General features: G+C 45.6%; 1 protein-coding gene across 4 annotated transcripts in view; it reads right to left on the bottom strand.

Moving 5' to 3' along the window:
- LOC140188554 (NAD kinase-like) overlaps positions 1-21,779 on the bottom strand; it is a 102,969-nt gene that overhangs the window by 21,081 nt on the left and 60,109 nt on the right. For all 4 annotated transcript variants that reach the window (XM_072244954.1, XM_072244957.1, XM_072244956.1 and 1 more), the window contains 3 exons: positions 11,282-11,411; positions 10,057-10,162; positions 2,473-2,558 (listed from right to left, as the gene is read on the bottom strand). In XM_072244954.1, the coding sequence (XP_072101055.1) occupies positions 2,473-2,558; positions 10,057-10,162; positions 11,282-11,411 (322 nt within the window). The remainder of the gene's footprint in view (positions 1-2,472; positions 2,559-10,056; positions 10,163-11,281; positions 11,412-21,779) is intronic.

Below are 21,779 nucleotides of genomic sequence, written 5' to 3'. Positions count from 1 at the left end.
TCAGGGGCCGGGGACGTATCGAAGCGGCAGGGTCAGGGGCCGAGGACGTATCGAAGCGGCAGGGTCAGGGGCTGAGGATGTATCGAAGTGGCAGGGTCAGGGGCTGAGAGCTTATCGAAGCGGCAGGGTCAGGGGCTGAGGACGTATCGAAGTGGCAGGGCCAGGAGCCGAGAGCGAGGAGCAACTCAAGGTTTTGGGTGATTTAAGTGCCAGGCCAAGTTGGAAAGGTCAGGGTGCCGGGGCCGGAGAAGAGGGATGGACTAGTGTTTAGCTCGCTGCTCTGCAAGGTTTCCCTGTCACTGCACTGAACTGAGGTGGCTGCCTGCAACTTAATGGATTCTTGTATCGGCTACAGTGATGACTTGCTTTGTGGTAGTGGACTTCAGTTCTGAATGTTATTTACTTATTTTTAATTTTGCACTCAACATCAGTAAGACCAAGGTGCTGATTGTGGACTTCAGGAAGAGTAAGACAAGGGATCATGAACCAATCCTCAGAGAGATCAGAGGTAGAGAGAGTGAGCAGTTTCAAATTCCTGGGTGTCAACATCTCTGAGGATCTAACCTGGTCCCAACATATCAAGGCAGCAATAAAAAAAGGCAAGACAGTGGTTATATTTCATTAACAGTTTGAGGAGATTTGGTGTGTCCCCTAAAACACTCGAAAAGTTCTACAGATGTACCATGGAGAGCATTCTGACAGGCTGCATCGCTGTCTGGAATGGGCGGGCAACTGCACAGGATCGAAAGCAGCTCTGGAAAGTTGTAAAATTAGCCAGCTCCTTTGTGGGCATCAGCTTCCGTAGTATCTAAGGCATCTTCAGGGAGCGGTGCCTCAGAAAGGCAGCGTCCATTACTAAAGACCCCCAGCACCCAGGGCATGCCCTTCTCTCACTGTCACCATCAGGGAGGAGATACAGAAGCCTGAAGGCACACACTCAGCCATTCAGGAACAGCTTCTTCCCCTCTGCCATCCGATTCCAAAATGGACATTGGACCCATGAACACTACCTCACTTTTATTATATATTATTTCTGTTTTTGCACTATTTTTAATTTAACTATTTAATATACATATATATACTTACTGCAATTGACTCACTTATTTTTTCTCTATATTATCATGCATTGCATTGCACTCCCGCCACTACATTAATATGTTACATGACATATGCCAGTGGTATAGATTCTGTTATTGTTTGCCTGACGTTTTTTTTCTGCACGTTGGGTATTTGACAGTCTTTTTTAAATAGATTCCATTGAGTTTCCTTGCTTCGTGGCTGCCTGTGAGTATATAGTAAACTGTATACAGTGAGGTTGTATACAGTATACAGTGTACTGAGCTTGTATACAGTATGCAGTGTACTGTGAGGATCTATGGACTTCAAGATCCCTCAGTTCCTGCTAAGAGTCATGCCATTAACCCTGTACTCTGCCTTTAAGTTTGACCTTCCAAAGTGAATCACTTCAGCTTTCCAGAGTTCAGATTCCACCTGCCACTTCTCAGCCCAGCTCTGCATCTTAGCAATGTCCCATTGAAACCCACAGCAACCCTCTACACCAGGGGTTCCCAGCCTGGGCTCCAGGGACCCCCTGCTTAACAGTATTGATCCATGCATAAAAAATGTTGGGAACTCCTGTTCTACTCCGTCCACACCACCACCAACCTTCAAGTCATCTGCAGACTTACTAAAGCCACCCTTCCACTTCCTCATCCAATTGTGATCGGATGATTGTGGTTTATATAAACCACAAAGAGCAGGCGTCTCAGAACAGATCCCTGCAGAACACTTTCTGACCTCCAGGCAGAATCTAGTGGTGTTCCTTGTTTAGTTAATTAGTTCTTTCAGACACAGCCAGTCACGAGGTTAGAGTTCACCAGCTCCCCGCCTTCCTATTTCTGAGAGGCGGGTGTGGCAAATGTGGAGACTTCATTCGGGAACTTTGGGCTGCACACCTCAGAAACTCCCATCCCATCCCATCCCTCCATTATGACTCCCCCTACCTCACCCACCCCAATCATCACCATCTTCTCAAGCCCCATCACCCCTAGTGGGGTACAGGCTGCTGGCAGCAGCTTGGCAGAGTCCTCTGCCCTGGGTCAGTATCTCACGTTGTCCCCAGGTGGAGCCCATTTTCTTGGTGTCAACTTGAAGGTCGCATTGCCAGGTGTTCTTTAGCCGGTCTCTCTTACAGAAGGTTGATCAGCTGAGACTTCCACAGATTTGTGGCTCTCACCTCATGACTTCATGTGTCTTCGAGCGAGGAACCTTTCTCTCTCAGGAACGAAGTGTTTGGAGCTTCTGTTGATGTTTCTGTAGCTCCGGGTTTTTATGGGATGGCATTACTAGCCCCATGTCCACCCCTCCTCCTTTCACAGCCATCTTCAGGACTGTTAGTAGCAGAGTTCCACACCCCCCCCCCAAACCCCAATGCATCAAACTAAAACATTGGACCCTGAGGGACAGACGTACCTGGAATAAAGATGATGCATAAAGTAAAGTGCCATCACCTCCGAGGCAAATTATAAAATCGATCCGATCTGACAAATCATCAAAGCCTACAAAGAAATTTACAATGATTATTTCTGCACAATATCACTGACTCACATCTACAAACATCTCCCTGCTTGTCCAGGTTTAGCTCCTGAAGGACGGTGTTGGGGCACTGGAGAGGCAACTGGATGACCTCAGGTTCATCCGGGAAAACGAGAGTTTTCTGGACGGGACCTACAGCGAGATCATTATATCGAAGATACCGGAAGAGAGAAGGAGGGTGACGATGAGGAAGGGATGGATGCTTGGAGTACAGGAGACCCCGGGGGATGTACCTCTGAAAACAGGTTCACCCTTTTGGAAGCTGTCGGGACAGAAGACAGCGCCGGTCTGAGAGGCGGACAGGTCTGCGGGTCAACAATTGGCGCTGAAGCAAACCCGAGGAGACAGACGTCAGGCAGAGCCGTGATAGTAGGGGACTCCATAGCGAGAGGTACAGAAAGGAGTTTCTGCGGCAACAGGCGGGATTTAAGGACCACAGATCAAAGTTGCTGGTGAACACAGCAGGCCAGGCGGCATCTGTAGGAAGAGGTACAGTCGATATTTCAGGCCGAGACCCTTCGTCAGGACTAACTGAAGGAAGAGTGAGTAAGAGATTTGAAAGTGGGAGGGGGAGGGGAAGATCCAAAATGATAGGAGAAGACAGGAGGGGGAGGGATGGAGCCAAGAGCTGGACAGGTGATAGGCAAAAGGGATATGAGAGGATCATGGGACAGGAGAAAGAAAAGGGGTGGGGGGGGAAAACCCAGAGGATGGGCAAGGGGTATAGTGAGAGGGACAGAGGGAGAAAAAGGAGAGAGAGGGAAAGTATGTGTGTATAGAAATAAATAACAGATGGGGTACGAGGGGGAGGTGGGACATTAGTGGAAGTTAGAGAAGTCAGTGTTCATGCCATCAGGTTGAAGGCTACCCAGACGGAATATAAGGTGTTGTTCCTCCAACCTGAGTGTGGCTTCATCTTTACAGTAGAGGAGGCCGTGGATAGACATGTCAGAATGGGAATGGGATGTGGAATTAAAATGTGTGGCCACTGGGAGATCCTGGTTTCTCTGGCGGACAGAGCGTAGGTGTCCAGCAAAGCGGTCTCCCAGTCTGCGTCGGGTCTCGCCAATATATAGAAGGCCACATCAGGAGCACCCCTGGTGCCGGGATCCAGGATGTCACAGACCGATTGCAGGGAATCCTCAAGGGTGAAGGTGAACAGACAGAAGTGGTGGTGCATGTCGGCACAAATGACGTGGGGAAGAAGAGGAAAGAAATTCTGCAGCGTGACTTCAGAGAACTCGGTAGAAGGCTAAAAAGCAGAACCTCCAGGGTGGTTATCTCCGGTTTGCTTCCAGTTCCTCGTGCTGGTGAGGGCAGGAACAGGGAGATAGGGGATCTGAATGTGTGGCTGAGGAGCTGGTGCGGGAAGCAGGGATTTAGATTCTTAGACCACCGGGATCTGTTTTGCGGTAAGGATGAATTGTACAAAAGGGACGGGTTGCACCCTAACAGGTGGGGGACCAGCATTCTGGCAGGCAGGTTTACCACTGTTACACGTGTGTGTTTAAACTAAGTACTGGCGGGGGGGGGGGAGGAGAGGAACTGGAAATACAAGGATGGAGTTAAAGGGAAAGACAGAATAAGAAAAGTTAAGAAAGACAACAGAATTAACGGGGCAGAAAGCTCAGGAAGGGATCGGAGAGTATGGCCAAGTGCAATAGGAATCGAGGTGAAAGATGAGGGGAGTAATGGATTAAAAGTATTGTATATGAATGCATGGAGTACAAGAAATAAAGTGGATGAGCTTGAGGCTCAGTTGGAAATTGGCAAGTATGATGTTGTAGGAATAATAGAGACATGGCTGCAAGAGGACCAGGGCTGGGAAATGAATATTCAAGGATATACGTCCTATCAAAAGGACAGACAGGTGGGCAGAGGGGGTGGGGTGGCTCTGTTGGTGAGGAATGAAATTCAGTCCCTTGCGAGGGGTGACATAGAATCAGGAGATGTAGAGTCAGTACGGATAGAACTGAGAAACTGTAAGGGCAAAAAGACCCTAATGGGAGTTACCTACAGGCCCCCAAACAGTAGCCTGGATATAGGGTGTAAGCTGAATCAAGAGTTAAAATTGGCAGGTCGCAAAGGTAATGCTACAGTTGTTATGGGGGACTTCAACATGCAGGTAGACTGGAGGAATCAGGTTGGTGCTGGACCGCAAGAAAGGGAGTTTGTGGAGTCCCTTCGAGATGGATTCTTAGAACAGCTTGAACTGGAGCCTACAGAGAGAAGGCAATTCTGGATCTAGTGTTGTGTAATGAACCAGATTTGATAAGGGAACTCAAGGTAAAGGAGCCATTAGGAGGTAGTGACCATAATATGATAAGGTTTAATCTACAATTTGAGAGGGAGAAGGGAAACTCGGAAGTGTCAGTATTACAGTTGAACAAAGGGGACTATGGACCCATGAGGGAGGAGCTGGCCAAAGTTGACTGGAAAGATACCCTAGCAGGGATGACAGTGGAACAACAATGGCAGGTATTTCTGGGAATAATACAGAAGGTGCAGGATCAGTTCATTTCAAAGAGGAAGAAAGATTCTAAGGGGAGTAAGAGGAGGCCGTGGCTGACAAGGGAAGTCAAGGACAGTATAAAAATAAAAGAGAGGAAGTATAACATAGCAAAGACGAGTGGGAAGGCAGAGGATTGGGAAACTTTTAAAGAGCAACAGAAGATAACTAAAAAGGCAATACGGGGAGAAAAGATGAGATACGAAGGCAAGCTAGCCAAGAATATAAAGGATAGTAAAAGCTTCTTTAGGTATGTGAAGAGGAAAAAATTAGTTAAGACCAGAGTTGGGCCCTTGAAGACAGAAACAGGTGAATTTATTATGGGGAACAAAGAAATGGCAGACGAGTTGAACAGGTACTTTGGGCCTGTCTTCACTAGGGAAGACACAAACAATCTCCCAGATGTAATAGAGGAAAAAATTAGTTAAGACCAGAGTTGGGCCCTTGAAGACAGAAACAGGTGAATTTATTATGGGGAACAAAGAAATGGCAGACGAGTTGAACAGGTACTTTGGGCCTGTCTTCACTAGGGAAGACACAAACAATCTCCCAGATGTAATAGTGGCCAGAGGACCTAGGGTAACAGAGGAACTGAAGGAAATTTATATTAGGCAGGAAATGGTGTTGGATAGACTGATGGGACTGAAGGCTGATAAATCCCCAGGGCCTGATGGTCTGCATCCCAGAGTACTTAAGGAGGTGGCTCTAGAAATTGTGGATGCATTGGTAATCATTTTCCAATGTTCTATAGATTCAGGATCAGTTCCTGTGGATTGGAGGGTAGCAAATGTTATCCCACTTTTTAAGAAAGGAGGGAGAGAGAAAACAGGGAATTATAGACCAGTTAGCCTGACATCAGTGGTGGGGAAGATGCTGGAGTCAATTATAAAGGATGAAATAGCGGCACATTTGGACAGCAGTAACAGGATCGGTCCGAGTCAGCGTGGATTTACGAAGGGGAAATCATGCTTGACTAATCTTCTGGAATTTCTTTGAGGATGTAACTATGAAAATGGACAAGGGAGAGCCAGTGGATGTAGTGTACCTGGACTTTCAGAAAGCCTTTGATAAGGTCCCACATAGGAGATTAGTGGGCAAAATTAGAGCACATGGTATTGGGGGTAGGGTACTGACATGGATAGAAAATTGGTTGGCAGACAGGAAGCAAAGAGTAGGGATTAACGGGTCGCTTTCATAATGGCAGGCAGTGACTAGTGGGGTACCGCAAAGCTCGCTGCTGGGACCACAGCTATTTACAATATACATTAATGATTTAGATGAAGGGATTAAAAGTGATATTAGCAAATTTGCAGATGACACAAAGCTGGGTGGCAGCGTGAAATGTGAGGAGGATGTTATGAGAATGCAGGGTGACTTGGACAGGCTAGGTGAGTGGGCAGATGCAGTTTAATGTGGATAAATGTGAGGTTATCCACTTTGGTGGCAAGAACAGGAAGGCAGATTACTATCTGAATGGTGTCAAGTTAGGAAAAGGGGAGGTACAACGAGATCTAGGTGTCCTTGTTCATCAGTCACTGAAAGTAAGCATGCAGGTACAGCAGGCAGTGAAGAAAGCTAATGGCATGCTGGCCTTCATAACAAGGGGAGTTGTGTATAGGAGCAAAGAGGTCCTTCTGCAGTTGTACAGGGCCCTGGTGAGACCACACCTGGAGTATTGTGTGCAGTTTTGGTCTCCAAATTTGAGGAAGGACATTCTTGCAATTGAAGGAGTGCAGCGCGGGTTCACGATGTTAATTCCCGGGATGGTGGGACTGTCATATGTTGAAAGATTGGAGCGACTGGGCTTGTATACACTGGAATTTAGAAGGATGAGCAGGGTCCTGATTGAAACATATAAGATTATTAAGGGATTGGACACGCTAGAGGCAGGAAACATGTTCCCAATGTTGGGGGAGTCCAGAACCAGAGGCCACAGTTTAAGAATAAGGGGTAGGCCATTTAGAACGGAGTTGAGGAAAACCTTTTTCACCCAGAGAGTTGTGGATCTGTGGAATGCTCTGCCTCAGAAGGCAGTAGAGACCAATTCTCTGGATGCTTTCAAGAAAGAGTTAGATAGAGCTCTTACAGATAGTGGAGTCAAGGGATATGGGGAGAAGGCAGGAACAGGGTACTGATTGTGGATGGTCAGCCAAGACCATAGTGAATGGCGGCATTGGCTCAAAGGGCCGAATGGCCTACTCCTGCACCTATCGTCTATTGTCTATTGCTTTTTATCACAAGTCAACATGTTATTCGAGGTCAGACTCACTCAGAGAAAAGCTTCATTTGTCACATGTACATCGAACCATAGACTCAGTGGCCACTTTATTAGGTACACCTGCTTGTTAATGCAAATATCTAATCAGTAAATCATTCGGCAGCAACTCATGAGATAGAAAATTCATGCCAAAAGAGCAATGTTACAATAGTCATGGGGGATTTCAATATGCAGGTAGATTGAGAAAACCAGGTTGGTGCTGGATTCCAAGAGGGGGATTTTCTAGAATGCCTACAGGATGGCTTTTTAGAGCAGATCATGGTTGAGCCCACTAGCGGATCAGCTATTCTGGATTGGGTGTTGTGCAATGAACTGGAATTGATCAGGGAGCTTAAATCAAAAGAACCCTTAAGGGAGAGTGATCATAATATGATCGAATTCACCCTGATATTTGAGAAGGAGAAGCTAAAGTCAGATGTATCAGTATTACAACAGAGCAAAGGGAATTACAGAGGCATCAGAGAGGAGTTGGCCAGAGTTGATTGGAAAAGAACACTGGCAGGGATGACAGTAATTCAGAAGGCACAGGATATATACATCCCAGAGAGGAAGTAGTATTCTAAAGGCAAGATGACACAACCGTGGCTAAAAGAGAAGTCAAAGCCAACATAAAAGCCAAAGAGAGGGATATGATAGAGCAAAAATTAGTGGGATGATAGAGGATTGGTAAGCTTTTAAAAACCAACAGAAGACAACTAAAAAAAATCATTAAGAAGGTAAAGATAGAATACAAAAAATGGAAGCCAATAATATTAAAGAGGATACCAAAAGTTTCTTCATATACATAAAGTGTGAAAGAGGTGAGGGTGGTTATCGAACTGCTGGAAAACAATGCTGGAGAGGTAGTAATGGGGGGGGGGGAGACAAGGAAATAGTGGACAAATTGAATAAGTATTTTGCATCAGTATTCAGGTACACACTAGCAGTATGGTGGAAGTTCCAGGTGTCAAGGGTCATGAAGAATGTGAAGTTACCATTACTAGAGAGGTGGTTCCTAGGAAACTGAAAGGTCTGAAGGTCTGAAAGTCACATGGACCAGATAGAGTACACCCCAGAGTTCTGAAAGAGGTGGCTAAAGAGATCGTGAAAGCATTAGTAATGATCTTTCAAGAATCACTAGATTCTGGGAGGGACAATTGCAAATGTCACTCCACTCTTCAAGAAGGGAGAGAGGCAGAAGAAAGGAAATTATAGGCCACTTAGTCTTGACCTCTGCCGGCTGGTGGCATAGTGGCATCAGTGCTGGATTTTGGGGTGGAAGGTCCCGAGTTCAAACCCAGCCGGCTCCCCTGGCACGCTTTCCATCCGTGCTGGGTTGAGCGTCAAGCTAGCAACTTGGCCTCGTAAAAAAGAAGTTGCCTGCTACAGAAACATCAACTGCAAAAGCTGATGGCCTACGCTCTCTTGTGAGTTGAGACGCAATTTCTCTTCTCTTCTAGTCTGACCTCATTGGTTGGGAAGATATTGGAGTTGGTTGTTAAAGATGTGGTTTTGGGGTACTTGGAGGCACATGATAAAATAGGCCGTAGTCTGCATGGCTTCCTCAAGGGAAAATCTTACCTGACAAATTCTGCTCCTATATCTATGGTCTCCCAAGGGGAAATATCCTCTCCACATTCACCCCGACAAGAGGATGTGACTGAGGTATATAAAGCCAAGGTGGGTACAGTTTGGACAGACTACAGGAAAGGTTTCCCACATCAGAGGTAGTTGAAAGGAGAGAAATCAAAATCAGAATCAGATTTAATATCACTGACATATCTCATGAAATTTGTTGTCTTGCAGCAGCAGTATATTGCAATACCTAACAAAAATATATAAATCACAGTAAGAAACATATTTAAAAATTCAATTAACTAGCGTGAAAACAGCAAAAAAGAAAAAATGTAGTGAGGTAGTGTGGTGAAATAAACTGTGACAGTGTTTAAGTGTCTAAATGAGTACTTGAATAATCTGAGATAGAAGGCTATACAACGTGTACTGGAAGAAGGGATTAATATAGAAGGTGCCCATTGGATAGTGTGGGCATAATGGGCTGAATGGCCTTTTTCCCCACTGTACCACCCTGAGTCAAAGAAAGCAAAAGTGAAAGCAGAGGCATTGTGTTGCAGATCACTTTGAAGTTCAGAGTGGGAGTAGAGCGAGTGGGAAGACTTTAGGAGCAAACAGGAGTTTATAGCAAAGGAAGAACGAGAAGCTGGCTCTGTGCCACAGAACTGGGGTCTGGCCCGTCCCGCCAGTGTGCTGCTGGATTCTGTGCTGGGTTGGGGAGCTGCCTCCAGTATTTGCTCCCATGAAGACGAGCTGGATTGTGTTTGTTTGTGGCTGCATGAGATGAGGAACTGCTGTGAGTTGTTGCAGAAACCTGGCTCTGGGACAACATTCCGTGCACCATCAACCTACAAGCCATGACTCTCAGGGACCTGGGCTATATCACTGTTAGTTTTTGCTTGTAACTACATGTGTTGTGTGTGATTGTTGGTACCCTGTTTTGCACCTTGTCCCTACTGGAACACTGTTTCATTTGGCTGTATTCTTGTGTACGGTTGAATGACAATTACACTTGAACTTGAACTCCTTCTCCTTGCCGTGAGATCCCTCCAAGAGTTGGGACTGTACACCACAGGAAAACGTTATTGCAGAACAGTGAAATTTTTGTCCAAGGTGCTTTTACCTTCTCTAAAAGTGCATAATTTCTTAAGTGGTCCAAAGCTCTCATCGTTGGCTATGGTGGGGTCTTCAAGTACTTTCTTCTCTATGTAAACAATCATTTCTTTTTCCTACAATCAAAAAGATTGTGAATTAAATTTCCTTAATACATAAAATCAAGGTGAATAAGCATCCAAGATTCAGGATTGTTTTATTTTATTGCCAGTACACAAGTGTGAAGGGAAATGAAATAACTGTTACTCTGGATCTGATGCAGCAGAAAAAAAATCACAAAACACAATAATATTAATTTTTAAAAAACACAATAAATATAAATGCATGAGATAGCTTCTGTTGATTGTATGTCCATATGGTGATGCTAGGTACATAAGGTGACTGACAGGAAATGATAAAGTAGTGGTGGTTGGGGGCGTGGAGGGGTGGGTTAGTGGGTGGAGGTGTTGATCAGCCTTACTGCTTGGGGAAAGTAACTGGTTTTGAAGCTGGTGGTCCTGGTGTGGATGTTACATAGCCTCCTCCCTGATGGGAGTGGGACAAACAGTCCATGAGCAGAGTGGGTGGGATCCTTCATGATGTTACTGGCCTTTTTCCAGCACCTTTCTGTATTTGCGTTCTTTGACGCTCGAGCCCTCTACACCACTGAGCAACACTAAAAGGATCCACTATCTCACCGAATTCTCCTCAGAGATCCAAGCAACAGACAACCTCTCTGTCATTGACCTTCTCGCCTCCTGTTCTTGACGCCCCACATTTCCACGAGATCACTGACATCAGCCTAATTTATCTCTCAAGCTGTCGGTCTGACTACTCTCGGATCTAATGGTTTCTGTAGTTTTAATGATAAAATGGTGTGTATGTGGAACTGATTCCACACCCTATGGACTCACTTTCAAAGACTCTACAACCTGTGTTCTCAATATTATTTAATTACTTATTCATTATTATTATATTTTGTATTTAGACAGTTCATCTTCTTTTGCAGATTGGATGTTTGTCAGTCTGTGTGTAACTTGCTATTGATTCTATGGTGTTTGTTGTATTGACATGAAACTGAATCTCAGGGTTGTATGTGGGGACATATAACTTTAATAATAAATTTATTTTCAGCTTTGAACTTTGAAAGTTACTTGTTTATTTTTTGTATTTGATTGTTGTTGGTCTTTGTATGTGTAATTTTTCATGGATTCTATTGTGTTTCTTTGAATTTTGAATATACTCAGGCACATTACCTCCATAAGGAAGATGCAAAGCTCTTTAAATGGTTGAAGTAACCGATCATCTTGAATCTTTTTGATGACCAAGATACTCCTGGGGGGTTTGTTCCACGTCAGCCGTTGACTAGCAGGATCCTGAATGTGCCTACAACAGGAAAGGTTCAGTTAATTCAATGAATTCAAGGGTTGTCATTACCCACAGGTGGGAGGGGGAGGGAAGGATGGGAGAGGGGAGGGGGGGAGGGGAGAGGGGAGAGGGGGAGGGGAGGCAGAGGGAGGTGGGGGGTGGAAGAAGGGGAGGGGGAGGGGAGAGGGGGAGGGAGGCAGGAGAAGGAGAGGGGAGAAGAGGGGGAGAGGAAGAAGAAGTGGGAGGGGAAAAGGGGAGAAATGGGGGAGGGGAGAAGGGAAGGAGAGGGAGGTGGGGGCAGAAGGGGGATGGGAGAAGGGGAAGGGGAGAAGGGGGAAAAGGGAGGGGGTGGGAAGGAGGAGGGAAGGGGCGAGGAGGAGAAAGAGGAAAAGGGGTAAGGGGAAGGGGTGGGGAGCAGTGGGGGGGAGGAGGAGGGGAGGGGGAGAGGGGAGATGGGGAGCAGGGGAGAGAATTCCATGGTGTCATTACCCATGGGTAGAGAAGAGAGGAGAGGGGAGAGAACGGCTCTCTGCTGCTTTGAATTCAAGGGCTATTATTACCCACGGGCAGGGAGAGAGGAGGGGAGAGGGGAGAGGGGCGAGGGGCGAGGGGCGACGGGAGAGGGGAGAGGAAAGAGGGGAGAGAAAGGCTCTTCACTGCTTTGTAAAGATACTCTTCACAGTGAGAAACTCTTCACAACAATTCAAGATTCAAGATTGTTTAATGACATTTCCAGTACACAAATGTGAAGGAGAACGAAGTTATTGTAGTCCGGATCCGATGCAGCACAAAAAAACAAAAAGATAAAGAACATAATAATAAAAAAATGTAATAAATATAAATACATACGATAACTCATAGACTGATGTTATGTCCACAAAGTGACACTAGGCACAGGAGTGTCTGTACAGAAGGTGACTGACAGGAAATGATAAAATAGTGGTGGTTGGGGGTGTGGAGGGGTGGGGTAGTGGGTGGAGGTGTTGATCAGCCTCACTGCTTGGAGGAAGTCACTGTTTTTGAGTCTGGTGGTCCTGGTGTGGATGCTACATAGCCTCCTCCCTGATGTGAGCAGGGTGTGTGGGATCCTTCATGATGCTACTGGCCGTTTTCTGGCACCTTTCTATATTTATGTCAGTGATGGCGGGTCAGCTGGTGCCAGTGATGCGTTGGGCAGTTTTGACTTCCCGTTGTAGAGACTTCCTGTTCAGAGCAGTGCATTTCTTATTTCTAAAATGAAACTTGCTATAATAGTTAAACATGAGCTTCTTTTCTGTGAAACATTAACAGAACATGCTGGAAACTGTACAAAATGAAACTTATACAAAATTATGAGGGATATAGATAGGATAAATGCAAGGAGGCTTTCCCCTCTGAGGTTGGGTGGGACTACAACTAGAGGTCATGGGTTAAGGGTGAAAAGTGAAATATTTATGGGAAACTGAGGGGGAACTTCTTCACTTAGAGAATGGTGAGAGTGGAACGAGCTGCCAGTGGAAGTGGTAGATGTGGGTTCGATTACAAAAATTGAAGAGAAATTTGGATAGGTGGATGGCAGGGGTATGGAGGCTGTGGTCTGGGTGCAGGTCAATAGGACTAGGCAGAATAACAGTTCAGCACAGACAAAATGGGCTGAAGGGCCTGTTTCTGTGCCGAAGTGGTCTGTAACTCTGTGGGTATATGGCACACCAACCACCTGGTTTGCTGCAGGTAAGGCATCACCTATATTGCTTTGTCACATACTAAGGGGTCAGATCAAGGTTGGACAGTGAATGCTATCTACATGTACTCTGGTAAAGACTTTACAAGGTCTCGTGTGATCTGGAAGGTTATGGTCCATGGGATTTGGGTGAGCTAGCAAGGTGGATTCAGAATTGGCTTGATTTTAGATCATAAGACCATAAGACACAGGAGCAGAATTAGGCCATTCAGCCCATTGGGTCTGCACCGCCACTCCATCATACAAGAGGAGAGTGAGTAGATGGAATGCACTGCCAGAGGAGGTGGTCAAGCCACATCTCCCTGCAACTCACCTATTTAACCTCGGTCTAATCACAGGACAATATACAATGACCCATTAACCTACTAGCCTTTGGGATGTGGAAGGAGACCGCAGTGCCCCGAGGTAACCCAGTCACACACGGGAAGAAACGTGCAAATTCGTCAAGGTCAGTCTGGCAGCGGGTTTGAACTCGGAAACACTCCAAGCTGTAATAGTGTCACCCTAACTACACCGCGCTCCGCGTGCATCAAAATATAGTGAAATGTGTCGTTTGCGTTAACAACCCATGCATCCCAGGCTGTGCTGGGGGCAGCCCGTGAGGGTCGCCACACACCCTGGTGCCATCGTTGCATGCAGAAACCTTTCCAAACGCACATCATCCCAATCTGCAAATATACTCCTGGTCCCACATCATCACCACCCAAATCGTGAACCCCCTCCAGAACTGCACTGTGGGAGTCCCTTCACCTAAAGGACTGGACTAGTTCACCACCATCTTCTTAATGGCCAGGCATTAATGTTAGCCTTGTGGGTAATGAGAAAAATGAACAGGAAGATGACAGTGGAAGATGGGCTGGTGGTAAAGCCTGGTGAATTCTGATTTTTATAATCCAAGGTTCTTTCAATAGTCAGGAAAGAGGCACAAAACCTGTTGCTTCGTGATCATTTTATTAAGCATAATAGAATAAAGAAAACTGAAAATGGGCAGTATTAGGAGCAGAGGCCAGTAGTGGAAGCAAGAGGAGAAGCAAAAAGGCCAGGGCCATGTGGTCAGTTCTTTTCATACCCATAGATGAGAGATCATCCATAAAAATTTGTGCATAAGAGTCAACCAATCAAATGGCCTCTACCCAGAGCATTCCAGAATGTTACAAAGAACCGTAAATACTGGGGGACACACTGAACAACTGCATATACATACTGTAACCACTAGGAAACATACTGAACAATTACCCTTAGAACAGCAGGAATAGATTGTAAAACTGCAAGGAAAATAACAATTAAACAGTCTAATGCAACAAGACAGATACATTCAGGATATTTAGGAGACTCTTAGATAGGCACAGAGACGATAGAAAATGGAAGACAACGTGGGAAGGAAGGGTTAGATTGACCTTGGGGTAGGTTAAAAGGTTGGCACAACATAGTGGGCCAAAGGGCGTGTACTGCTGTACCATTCGATGTCCTACCCCTCACGATATGCAAACGAGAATCAGCAGGTGCTGCAAATCTGACAGTGGATTAGAAAATGTTCCACATGTCAGACATTAGCTGTACTGGAAGTAACAGTCAACATTTGTCAGAACCAAGACAACTTAAAAAGCAAGCAAGTTTGTAGAGAAGAGGAGAAAACAAAAAGCATCTTTGATGGGGTGGAGACCGGGAGCAACTACATGGCACAAGGAGTACTGGCATTGGCTGAGGGATGGTGAGGAAGCTTTGTTGATAGCAGCTGTTCTCCACTATAGAGGTGTACAGTGGAACATTCTCATCTCCACTATAGAGGTGTACAGTGGAACATTCTGATCTCCACTATAGAGGTGTACAGTGGAACATTCTGTTCTCCACTATAGAGGGGTACAGTGGAACATTCTCATCTCCACTATAGAGCTGTACAGTGGAACATTCTCATCTCCACTATAGAGGTGTACCGTGGAACATACTCATCTCCACTATAGAGGTGTACCGTGGAACATACTCATCTCCACTATAGAGGTGTACAGTGGAACATTCTCATCTCCACTATAGAGGTGTACCGTGGAACATTCTCATCTCCACTATAGAGGTGTACCGTGGAACATTCTCATCTCCACTATAGAGGTGTACCGTGGAACATTCTCATCTCCACTATAGAGGTGTACCGTGGAACATTCTCATCCCCACTATAGAGGTGTACCGTGGAACATTCTCATCCCCACTATAGAGGTGTACCGTGGAACATACTCATCTCCACTATAGAGGTGTACAGTGGAACATTCTCATCTCCACTATAGAGGTGTACCGTGGAACATTCTCATCTCCACTATAGAGGTGTACCGTGGAACATTCTGATCTCCACTATAGAGGTGTACAGTGGAACATTCTGTTCTCCACTATAGAGGTGTACCGTGGAACATTCTCATCTCCACTATAGAGGTGTACCGTGGAACATTCTCATCTCCACTATAGAGGTGTACAGTGGAGCATTCTCATCTCCACTATAGAGGTGTACAGTGGAACATTCTGTTCTCCACTATAGAGGTGTACAGTGGAACATTCTCATCTCCACTATAGAGGTGTACCGTGGAACATTCTCATCTCCACTATAGAGGTGTACAGTGGAACATTCTCATCTCCACTATAGAGGTGTACCATGGAACATTCTCATGTCCATTATAGAGGTGTACCGTGGAACATTTTCATCTCCACTATAGAGGTGTACCATGGAACATTCTCATCTCCACCATAGAGGTGTACAGTGGAACATTCTCATCTCCACCATAGAGGTATACCGTGGAACATTCTGTTCTCCACTACTGAGGTATACCGTGGAACATTCTCATCTCAACTATAGAGGTGTACCGTGGAACATTCTCATCTCCACTATAGAGGTGTACCGTGGAACATTCTCATCTCCACTATAGAGGTGTACAGTGGAGCATTCTCATCTCCACTATAGAGGTGTACAGTGGAACATTCTGTTCTCCACTATAGAGGTGTACAGTGGAACATTCTCATCTCCACTATAGAGGTGTACCGTGGAACATTCTCATCTCCACTATAGAGGTGTACAGTGGAACATTCTCATCTCCACTATAGAGGTGTACCATGGAACATTCTCATGTCCATTATAGAGGTGTACCGTGGAACATTTTCATCTCCACTATAGAGGTGTACCATGGAACATTCTCATCTCCACCATAGAGGTGTACAGTGGAACATTCTCATCTCCACTATAGAGGTATACCGTGGAACATTCTGTTCTCCACTACTGAGGTATACCGTGGAACATTCTCATCTCAACTATAGAGGTGTACCGTGGAACATTCTCATCTCCACTATAGAGGTGTACCGTGGAACATTCTCATCTCCACTATAGAGGTGTACCGTGGAACATTCTCATCTCCACTATAGAGGTGTACAGTGGAACATTCTCATCTCCACTATAGAGGTGTACCGTGGAACATTCTCATCTCCACTACAGAGGTGTACCGTGGAACATTCTCATCTCCACTATAGAGGTGTACAGTGGAACATTCTGTTATCCACTGCAGAGGTGTACTGTGGAGAACATTCTGACCGGATGCATCATCAGCTGATCTGACGGCTCCAATGCATAAGATGGAGAAAGCTGCAGAGGTTTGTAGATTCAGACAGCCCCATTATGGACACCAGCTTCCACCACAGAGGACATCTTCAAAAGATGATGCCTCAAGAAAATGGCGTAGAAACATAGAAAACCTACAGTACAATACAGGCCCTTCAGCCCACAAAGTTGTGCAGAACATGTCCCTACCTTAGAAATTACTAGGCTTACCCATAGCCCTCTACTTTTCTAAGCTCCATTTACCTATCCAAAAGTCTCGTAAAAGACCCTATCATATCCGCTTCCACCACCATTGCCAGCATCTATTACAAAAGACCCTCAACATCCAGTACATGCTCTCTTCTCATTGCTAGCATCAGAGAGCAGTTAGAGGAGCCTGAAGAAGCACACTGAGCTTCTTCCCCTCCACCATCTGATTTTTGAATGTTTCATGAATCCAGGAACACTACCTATTTTTCTTTTGCACTATGTGAAATATTAGTAATTTTTATATCTTGCATTATACTACTGCCACAAAACAACAGACAGTATGTGGTGATAATAAACCTGATTGTGATTCACTCACAACACGCTGGAGGAACTCAGCAGGTTGGGCAGCATCCGTGGAAACGATCAGTCAACGTTTCGGGCCAGAACCCTTCGTCAGGACTGAAGAGGGAAGGGGCAGAGGCCCTATAAAGAAGGTGGAAGGAGGGTGGGAAGGAGAAGGCTGGTAGGTTCCAGGTGAAAAACCAGTAAGGAGTCCTCCAGCCTGAGTTTCAAGAAATTAAAAATAAAAAAGAACAAAATTTGACAAAAATTACAAAATAGACCATAGCACACAATGTCAGCAGCCCACCAGAGACTGGATATCAGTGAAGGTCATTACAAGAGTTGTCATGAATTCTTTTTTCTATTCAGCAAGATTCAACAAACCCCATTGTGATAGTGACCAGGTAATCTGCTCTATATCAGATCTGACCACCTTCATCTCACACCGTTCTCTTTACCCTGGATCATCCAGTCAGGTTACGCTCAGTCTGCAGTGTGGTTCAGGAAACCTCGCCAAATCCCCTTCACTTCAGTCAGCCGGCCCCAGGACTGCATTAAACCTGGCTAAAATCACTTGTCAGTGAGCAATTCCCCCTCACTTCAGTCAGCCAGCCTAGGGGCCCCCTAAAGTCACTTGTCACACACATCAAAGTTGCTGGTGAACGCAGCAGGCCAGGCAGCATCTCTAGGAAGAGGTACAGTCGACGTTTCAGGCCAAGACCCTTCGTCAGGTCTATTATATGCCCTCTCTTTTGCTTTTATATTGGCTTTGTCAGCCATGGTATGTCATTCTGCCTTTAGAATATTTCTTTGTGTCTATCCTGTGCCTTCCGAGTCTCTCCCAGAAACTCCAGCGATTGCTGCTCTGCCATCATCCCTGCCAGTGTCCCCTTCCAATCAACTTTGGCCAGCTCCTCTTTCATTCCTCTGCAATTGCCTTTACTCCGTAATGACCTGGTTAAGATTTCTATTTCTGTGCTGTAGGTATTTCATTTCAGCAGTTTTCTGCTGGTAGAATGTTTTGGTTTCAGCTAAATATATGAAGCCTGTTCAACTGTGTCTGCCAGTCAGGATGGTGGGTTCGGGAGAAAGTTCTAGAGAGAGCGCGACTGAGCGAGATTTGTGATGGACAGTGGTCTGGTTAGGGGTCTTTTTGATGGGAGCTGAGGATTGGATAGAAGAGAAAATGCTGCAGAATGTGTCAGAAGGAGAGTCCCCGTTGCAAGAAGAGGTTTGTGCAGATGAATGGCTCCAAAGGAGGAAGGCCAATACTCCCGAGGAAGAGCCAGCTTGTTCAAGATGGACTATGGAGGGTTCTCTCATGCAGACCGTGGGTTCGGAGCTGTGAGTAATGGTCATACCTAGCTTTGGAAGAGACGAGTTCCAACAGTCTTGTGCACATCTAGACTGGTTCAACTGTAATGGGCCCCTTTTTTTTCCTCTCTTTTAATAACTGTTTGATAAACATGAAATTGGTAAATATATTTTATTTACAATTTTTTGCGATGTACGGTCTGTTATTTCTTGCCAACCGATAATTATGTACGGGTAGTATTTACACAGCATTCACTCAAATTGAGGATTCTTTAATTGGAACATCACAATGTTCTTGTTTGGTTGAACCCCAAATCATAACGATCCTAGATGTATATTGCTTATGAAAGGTGCTGAGTCCCGTGGCTGTTAGCAGAGCTAAATAACAAGTTAGGTTTGCATACGAGCCCGGTAGAGGGTTACAACTGCACTGTAACACTGATAAATCTGACTTTAGCTTCTCCTTCTCAAATTGCAGGGTGAATTTTATCATAATATGACCACTGTCTCCTAAGGGTTCCTTTGCCTCAAGCTCCCTAATCAAATCCTTTTCATTACAAACAGCCATTCCAGAATTGCCTTTCCCCTAATGGGCTCAACTACAATCTGTTCTAAAAAGTCATCTTGCAGCCATTCTACAAATTCACTCTCTTGGAATCCAGCACCAACTTGATTTTCCCAAACCACCTGCATATTGAAATCCCCCACGACTATCGTAACATTGCCCTGTTGAGGTGCCTTTTCTATCTCCCGTTATAACTTGTAGCCCACCTCCTGGCTACTATTCGGGTGCCTGTATATAACTCCCAACAAGGTCTTTTTACCCTTGCAATATCTTAACTCTACCCACAAGAATTCTCCATCTTCCGATCCCGTGTCACCTCTTCTGAATCATTTGACTTTATTTTTCAGCATCAGAGCCACCCCATCCCCTCTGTCTACCTGCCTGTCCTTTCCATACAGTCTGTATCCTTGGATGTTAAACTCCCAACTATAACCTTCTTTCAGCCATTACTCAGTGATGCCCACAACATCATAACTGCCAATCTCTAAATGAGCTACAAGATCATCTACCCTATTCTGTATACTGCGTGCATTCAAATATAACATCTTTAATCCTGTATTCATCTCCCTTTTCAATTTTGTCCCCCTTTTACACTAATCCCACTGACTACAATTTTGGCCTAGAAACTGCCTTCCTGGTCTCTCATTACACCCTGCCTCTGCTTATAAACCAACAGCCCTAACCTCAGCCCATCACTCTGGTTCCCATCTACAGTTCAAAGTTCAAAGTAAATTTATTATCAAAGTACATATATGTCACCATATACAATCCTGAGCTTCATTTTCTTGCGGGCAAGCTCAGTAAATCCACAATAGAATAATAAACGTAATAGAATTAATGAAAGATTTCTCTGCCGAAGTAGTTTAAACCCGCCCCAACAATGCCAGCAAAGCTGCCAACAAGGATATTGGTCCCCACTGGGTTCAGATGTAACCTTGCCATTGTGTTCAGGTCATATCTTCCCCAGAAGAGATCCCAATGATCCAGAAATCTGAACCCTGCTCCCTGCACCAATTACTCAGCCACACATTCATCTGCCGAATCATCTTATTCTTACTCTCACTGGCGCGTGACACAGGCAGCAATCCAGAGATTACCACCCTGGAGGTTCTGTTTTCAACTCTCTACCTAGCTCCCTAAATTCTCTCTTCAGGACTTCCCTGTTTTTTCTATCTATGTCCTTGGTGCTAATATTTACCAAGGATTCTGGCTGCTCACCCTCCCCTTTAGAACGCCATGGACCTGATCCAAGACATCCCTGACCCTGGTCCCTGGGAGACAACATACCATCTGGGTGTCTCCATCGTGTGCACAGAATCTCAGGTGTACTCCTTTCTCCACTACAGTTCTCTTCACCTCTCTTCTCTTCTAAGCCAGAGACCCAGTCGCTGCGGCCTTCCCCAGCAAGCTGTCCCCCTCAACAGTATCTAAAGTGCTGTACTTATTATTGAGGGGAGCAGCCACAGTGGTACTCTGTGCTGGCTGCCCATTTCCCGTCACTCTCCTGACCCATTTTTCTACCTCCTGCTACTTAGGGGTGACCACCTCCCTGTAATTAGGGGCTGTGGACAATTCTGATTTGATGGAGAATGGACGTGAAAGCACAGAGGAACAGCTGGAGAAATTTCTGAAACGCCAGTTCGCTGCTGTTGTTACTGCACGGTCGGGAACCTTCCGGAGGGAAGGCCTCAAAATGCCCGGCTTTGCCTGCTGTTGGCAACCGAGATTGGGGTCGAATCGTTCGGACAGAGATGGCGCTCAAGTACTCAGGTGTCGGAGAGCTATCAGAGCTCGAAATTTTCGGATGACTCAGAGTCGGATTGTGGTCAGGGCATGGCAGGAGAGTTTTTCTTCCTTCTCCCGTCTGTGTGAGATGTGGGACATTTGAGAAACTTTGAACTTTACTGTGCTCATGGACTTCTTCATCAAGTTATGGTATTGTTACACTGTTGTAACTATATGTTATAATTATGTGGTTTTGTCAGTTTTTTCAGTCTTGGTCTGTCCTGTGTTTTGTGATATCACACCGGAGGAAATATTGTATCATTTCTTAATGCACGCATTACTAAATGACAATAAAAGAGGACTGCGTGTCTTCATAATCTAACTCCTATCTATCATCTCCTCGTATAAGCAAAAGGTCGTCGGGTTGCAGCTCCAGTTCCTTAACACATTCCCTGAGGAACTGCAGCTCGGAGCAGCTGGTGCAGATGTGGTTATCCGGGAGACTGGAATTCCCACAGTGAACACAACACAGACCCTGGATCCATTCTCACTGCTCTAACTGTGCCCGAGCACAGGACAAATGAAGAATAAAGAAGGAGCAGGTCACCAGATATTTATCTTAAGAAGGAGAGGAATGCTGGATGGTTTAGGGAGAGAAGTTTGAGTGACTAAAAGGTGAGCTGATAAAATCTGCAGATGAATGAAGGGGCAGAAATGGAAGGGTGCTGACGTCAGGAAACTTAGAGCTCTATACTTAACAGCTGGGAGTGTGTTCTGGGACTCAAGGGTCACTCCTCCTCAAGCCTGGAGAACAGCTGTGCTGAGAGGGATCAGCTCGCCAGGTAAACTGCAGGGCAGCATTCACAACAAGCTGGAGGAGCTTAACAGGTTGGGCAGCGTCCGTGGAAGCGATCGGTCAATGTTTCGGGCCAGAACCCTTCG

The sequence above is a fragment of the Mobula birostris genome, chromosome 27 (assembly GCF_030028105.1).
Source record: "Mobula birostris isolate sMobBir1 chromosome 27, sMobBir1.hap1, whole genome shotgun sequence".
Classification (NCBI taxonomy): Eukaryota; Metazoa; Chordata; class Chondrichthyes; order Myliobatiformes; family Myliobatidae; genus Mobula; species Mobula birostris.
The sequence above is the reverse complement of the archived record's forward strand: the minus strand, read 5'-3'. Positions and strand labels throughout refer to the sequence as shown.